Below are 6,422 nucleotides of genomic sequence, written 5' to 3' on the forward strand. Positions count from 1 at the left end.
TTTTGAATAGACTTCTCAATTTTCTTTGTGAGGTAAACAAATACTACCTTTAAATTAAAGTTATGTGATGTAATAAGCTAGTTCTTATATACAGATTTAGATGTGGAGTACACTGAAAATATTTTAATAAGTAAATACAAAGTACACAAATGCAGATTTTCCACAGCAATACTCAAGTTTGATATCTTCTTAACAGACTTTGCCTCACTATTGAAGACTTTTCGATTGGTAAATAACAAGAAAAGTTTCAGAAAAGTATTAGAATGTATGATGATATAATGAATAACTTTCTTTCTGTTTTATATCGTCTGTAAGTTGTTTACAGAATGTATTCCTGTCATCCATATTTATTCTGTCTTTGTCATGTTACATATTTTGTGAACTGAAAGTTGTTGCAATAATAAGAAATAGTAATGATAATACACTTTATTACCATCTAATGTCCTGTATAAACCAGAAGAGTGGCAAAATATATCACAGACGAACTGCTTCATTATGTATGTATGTATTATTTTCTCTCCAAATAAGTAAACTAAAAAGAACATACATTTATGACATTAACCACAAGAAAGAGGAAATTGAGATTGAGCAACTGTTCATAAGTAAAAAGAAAGAAACATAGCCTACACAATAGTAAAGCCACTTAAAGCTGACATAAAATGTGCCTTTAAAAGAGCTTTAAAGCAAAGAACAGATTGAGCCATTTCCCATAGCTGGGAGGAGAACACTCCCAAAGTCTGTTAAGATCTCATTTTGTTCTCAGTATCATTTTAGGGATATTTAAAGTGTTTTCACACCTGAACACTAGACAGAGTCATTACTGTATAAAGGTCCCAAAAGCTTTACTGTATAAGATAAAGGGGTGAAGGATTATAAAGAGTTTTGTAAGTCAGTAATAAACTAAAAAAAACAACAACAAAAACAGGAAATCAATGGAGCAAAACTAAAACTACTGTAAGAGTACATACCTTATTAAAACCTATGTCTATTATTATGCAAAAATAAAAACTTAGCCAAGTGTTGTATTATTTTAGCCAGTAGAGGGCAGCACATCACTTGATAAAAGCCTTTTCAACAATACATTTGCAAATGAAATAGACGGGCGGCATATGGTTGTAAATGGCCAGAATCCTAATTGTCTTGGGTGAGAGCTCAAAGTGGATTATTAACACATGATTATTGGGTAAATGTTTTTGTAATGGTTTGGTGAGATTTAAGTCCAAGGGACCAATTCATTGAGACAATATGAGCATATGCTCAATCTTCCATAGACAGTTGCAAACTGTCAAGAGTCACTGTAACCAGTTCTGATGAATTCTCTTCTGTCTGCTCATATAACGGCTCTTTTGAAGCATTAGCAGCTGGCACCAGTTCAGGATTACAAGGCCCCGTGGTAAACGTGGGAATAAGACCAATGGGGGTGTTAGTCAAGGTGCAATAATTTTGAGTGAAACCATTTTGAGTAAAACATACAGGTTTTGGAGTGACGGTCAACGTTTCCGTAGGCTCCAGGTCCTCATGACCGAGCTCCAGGTCGTCCATGCACAAAAAACCCTCAACAGCAATTGGTTCAAACATGGTCAAACAAAGCATGGGCTCTTCAACTGCAGACTCTTCAGGTAGGAAGTCGAGATCTTTACAAGATATACTAGCAACACTGTGTGTGTCAGACTTTTGTAAGGGGGCCCAGACTTCTGCTGAGGGGCCAACGTAAGGGGTCTGATACTGGGGTGTGACATACATGCTTGAGATCTTTTCTTGATCCCGCTCTACAGCTGTGATCTCTGTTATCGCGTCAATTGTCGAAATTTCTTCACTGTAGATTTGTTGCACTTGACTTTTGGGCACCCAATCCTACGAATCAAAAAGGTAATTAATATATGTGATATACACTCTCATAAATGCAGTAACAGCTTCTACTCTTCTAGGAAGGATGTTGGAACATTGCTGATTGCATTCAGCCACAAGAGCATTAGTGAGGTCAGGTACTGATGGGTGATTTGTTATGGATTACGAATGCTATTCCAACTCATCCCAAGTCAGAAATAAAGGTACAAAACTGTCACTGGGGCAGTACCCCTCTTGTCACTGGGATGTACCTCAAGGGTACATCTCAGTACATTTAGTTAGGGAACATAATTGTACCATAATCCATTGAAATCATATTTTCTAAGTTGTATTGACTCCACACACCCCATCTCATCTATTTTATTGCTCTGTATTAAAACATGAGGTTATGAAAAGGTAGAAATATGTACTTCTCACCTAGAAAAAAACTTATTTAAGGTAAACAATTGGACCATAAAACCATTGTGAGGGTACATTTACACTGTTTGTACCTTGATGAACCTGCACAGCACCTCTATTTCTTACAATGTAGCGGACGCTTGGCATCAGGCATGGTGACCCAAGGCTCATGTGCGGATGCTTCACAGTGTCTCATTCCGGCAGATCTTTGTTATAGAGATTATACAAGCTCTGTGTGTGCAACTGAATGCATGTGTCAACAATGGGTGCACATTAAATTAACCAAATTCACTAAGTAGAAGGGGTGTCGGGAAACATTTGGACATGTAGTGTTTATAATTTCCATGCTGATGCAAATTTTGCGTTGAAAGTCAGTTTAAAGAGCGGCATCCTACCTTGATATTGCTCTGATGATTTTGCAAAAGTGATTGGAAGTTTGGAGATGGCGTTGCCACCCAAATGATATCTTTGATCTTCATTCTGTGTTGACAGAAATGGTAGTTAAGTTTGTGTGTGGTAACTTAATGTAGCAGATGTTTAATTAACTACTTTTCCGTAGTTACCTTGCAACAGGGTATAACAGCAGAAAGGTTACTGCCACCGCCAAACAAATCAGAATAACCATCACGGCTGTAGATGGAAGCAAGGCTAGATTGTGCTCTGTGAGTGAAGATTGAGCAGTATGTGTGAATGCTGTTGGATAAATTGTCATATTGTTAGATTTTGAGGTTCTGCAACAGGCAAAACAAATTCTGTTTTAGTGGTAGTGGAGGGGTCCAACTGGGTAAAGGCCAAGACACAAGAAAGCAGAGGGGCATGTCTCCCATTGGCGCATTATAAGGCATAAAATATGACATGAAGTTTTCCCTGGCTGGAAACTTGTATAACTGAAGAATGACAAAAACTTAAGCTCTGCAACCGTATGAGACCTAAGTTGCCATATTTTGCGCCTTATAATCCAAGTGTTGTTAAAAGGAAAAGTGATGGCAAACTTGCTCCTGCCATAACTGTTTTGGAACAAGTTGTAGGCATCAAATTTGGAAGAAGCATATAAAGCTCATAAGATAAGTCAGAGTCAAACAAGTCACTGCTGTTTTCATTAATATTTTACATACTTTCCCAACTTTTTGGATATAGATTAGATTACATTACATTACATTGCCCTTATAGCTCCAGTGCAGAACTAAAGAAGCAAACTTCACACATCAAACATGTCTTGGCTGATGGACTATATTATATATTATGTAAGCTGATAATTGTGAAAATCTGATTTTAAACTGAACCACTTAATAAACCTCAACACTCAACCTGTCAGATACTGAATTCACTCAACTAATTCCCCTCCATGAACTAGTGTTAAACTACATAAGAGCAGTATCAGTCTAACAAATGTCATGAAGCAACATCAGACAGATCCCTTATCAGATATTAATTCACACCACTGAAATTGTACTGAACCATACCACTCCATTTTTTCCCACTCACTCCATATTTACCTTTGTGTGAGGTGTTCCATTTGACGGCAGAGCTCCAGTGACTGCTTGTCCCATCATAGACACTATTAGGATAGATTTCATTGCGTACCTTAGCAGTGTACTGAGTACCTGGTTCGAATTCTGCTTCTGAAATATTGAACTCTGTTCCTTTTACATGCACAGATAATGCCTTAAAAGAACAAAAGTTTAAAAGGATGTTAGTTTTTAAAGCAGCCATTACTTTGCAAATGTAAATTTGACTTCAGGTTATGAACAGAGATTATAAGAAAGTACTTGTTGAGACTTACACTGTCAGGATATCCCTCTTTGTGGTATGATAATTTGTATTCAAAGGGCAAAACGTAATTAAGTGTGTGTTTCTCGTATCCACTCGTCCACTTAAAGGTATAGTTTCTGTCTGCTTTACTCACTGTTAAATTATTTGGTGTAAGTGGTTTGACTGTGAATGAAATATGTTTAAAAATTAAAACATCTGTTGTTTTGAAAGGCAGTAAAAATAACTATTCAATATAAATGACAATGTAAATATTACATACATACATATATACATATATACACACACACACATATATGTATATGTGTATATATATATATGTGTATATATATATATATATATATATATATATATATATATATATATACTGTAAATGTAATCAAAAGTTAATATCCAAAGGCCTATCACCTTATCCATTGCTTGGTTGCTACAGTATGGCAGATTGTGTATCACATGATGTCACACATGTATTCCATTTGCCACTTACTATGTTTTGATGGGTAATATTTAGAATCCAGTACTGACTTTTTAAGGCCATTCTCCCAATAACAAAGTGATACAACAAAATAATGGTAATCTGCAAATGAATTCCGATATGGAATTTTGCTTGCTTTGAACATGCAATTGTAATCATCCTCTCTTAGTGTAAGTGAACAGTTATAGACCCTGTGTGTGAGAGAAAAGCAAAAAAAAGATGAGATTTGTGAATGAATACAGAAGATAATGATGCTGTACATTATATTCATTTGCGAATCATTACAATTGTTTGTTCTGTAAAACGAATTCCAGCCAGTATGAGGTTGTTTCACTTCTGTTGGGAATGGCTGTGGGTTTTAAAAAGCAATCGATGGTGAGCCAGTAATTCGTCACACAGGTGAGCGCATTCGCCTGAGCTGAAACATCAAACAGGAAAATTCACCATGACCACCACTTAAGGACAAGAAAAGATACAAGCAAGCATCAAAACAAAGAAGGCCGTCAGACAGAGCTCAGGATTTTCCATGCTTTAAAGTAACAGTCTGGGATTTGGAAAGCCATTTTTACTAAACACACGTATGATGTTTTACTGTTCATGCTCAAAAATAGCTTGTAGTACTTCATTTCTGAATACAAATATTCTCTATACTTATGGGACATTTGCAAACAATGTGAATCAAACAAAACATTTTTGCCTGCTAAGTTTTTTGTTATACCACTCTATGCACTCTTGCTTCTTGCTTTCAGAACATGCCCACAACCACTTCCTTAACACTCAAATCAAATCATTAGGTGATTATAAAATATCGGATGAGTACAATTTTCCGTAAATATGACTTGACATGTTACCTTGTGATCTGGCTTTGGATAATTGTGTAAGGGTCAGAACTGTACAGAGAATTCCAAGTAGTAGCATCTTTCTCACATTTTCTTGCACTTAGTCTCTAGGCTGAGTAGGTAGACTCCACACTACAGTGTCAATCTGTACATAAGACAGCAAAACACTACATTTTTACCAACATCTGTTATAAAATAAATGAACCATTTCATCAATTGTTCACAGGATTAAGATCCAAATGGGCAACCAAGCTAGCATAAGCTTTTTATTCTATTCTTTATCATCCAGCTCTCTTTGGAGAGCCCTTGATCACTTACAGTAGAAATCTCAGTTCATAGACATGGCGAAAACAATGATATACAAGACTAATTGGCACCATTAAGTGTCTGCTGATCCAAGTATGTTACTCACTCAAGTTAAAATATGAGAAATCAGAAAATCAAAGTCAAAAAAGCAGTTGTAAAACATTTAATTTTTTTGTACTGTTCATGGCTGACATTTTCTTATAACAAGCAAGACAGCTGCATGGCAAAACATGGCAATTAACCAAAGGAGCTACTGACACAGTCCAGCATAAAAGGTTCAATGTAAAACATGAAGGATGACAGAAATATGAACGTTACCTCGTGTGGTAAAGCTTTGGCAGATGAATGAGAGCTAAGCATGTGATAATCGAGACCGGGTTTATATACACACAGCAGTTCCTGTTTTTGTCTGAAGTCTAAAACCTCTATCAGTAAATCTACGATCAGTTAATGAAGCAAGCATCTCGAAGATTGCTCATTTTAAAGATTACTTTGGAGGGTATTTACAGTCATTCTGTGCCCTTCTCACCAACACTCAGAAAGTGTGATTCACACTCCATAGCAGACCACACTACTGACATAATAAATTACTGTCACAGGTATCCCACAGTGGGCAGGTGGTGGTCGCTGACTATGTGTAGCATGTGAAATTTGCAAAGATCTTCAGCACTTACCACCTAATGTCGCAAGGCTTTTAAGGGAGAAACACAACAGCTGCTTAAATCCTCTGATTTTAGCCACAGAGGCACGAATTTTAATGCACCTGTTACTTGGAATTTGAAAGG

General features: G+C 36.4%; 1 protein-coding gene across 2 annotated transcripts; it reads right to left on the minus strand.

The window, feature by feature from the left end:
• Positions 1-533: 533 nt before the first annotated feature.
• Positions 534-6,418, minus strand: il21r.2 (interleukin 21 receptor, tandem duplicate 2). 2 transcript variants are annotated; one of them, XM_036566807.1, is made up of 9 exons: positions 5,956-6,418; positions 5,344-5,476; positions 4,778-4,910; positions 4,505-4,683; positions 4,031-4,182; positions 3,744-3,912; positions 2,811-2,907; positions 2,643-2,727; positions 534-1,854 (listed from the first exon to the last, which is right to left on the minus strand). In XM_036566807.1, exons 2-9 carry the CDS (start codon positions 5,408-5,410, stop codon positions 1,258-1,260), a joined length of 1,479 nt encoding a protein of 492 aa, XP_036422700.1. In that variant the 5' UTR covers positions 5,411-5,476; positions 5,956-6,418; the 3' UTR covers positions 534-1,257. The 2 variants fall into 2 exon arrangements, with proteins under 2 accessions (XP_036422700.1, XP_036422699.1); XM_036566806.1 differs by having other exon boundaries at positions 2,811-2,940.
• Between the last annotated feature and the right edge of the window lie 4 nt (positions 6,419-6,422).

This window comes from Colossoma macropomum, unplaced genomic scaffold (assembly GCF_904425465.1).
Source record: "Colossoma macropomum unplaced genomic scaffold, Colossoma_macropomum, whole genome shotgun sequence".
Classification (NCBI taxonomy): Eukaryota; Metazoa; Chordata; class Actinopteri; order Characiformes; family Serrasalmidae; genus Colossoma; species Colossoma macropomum.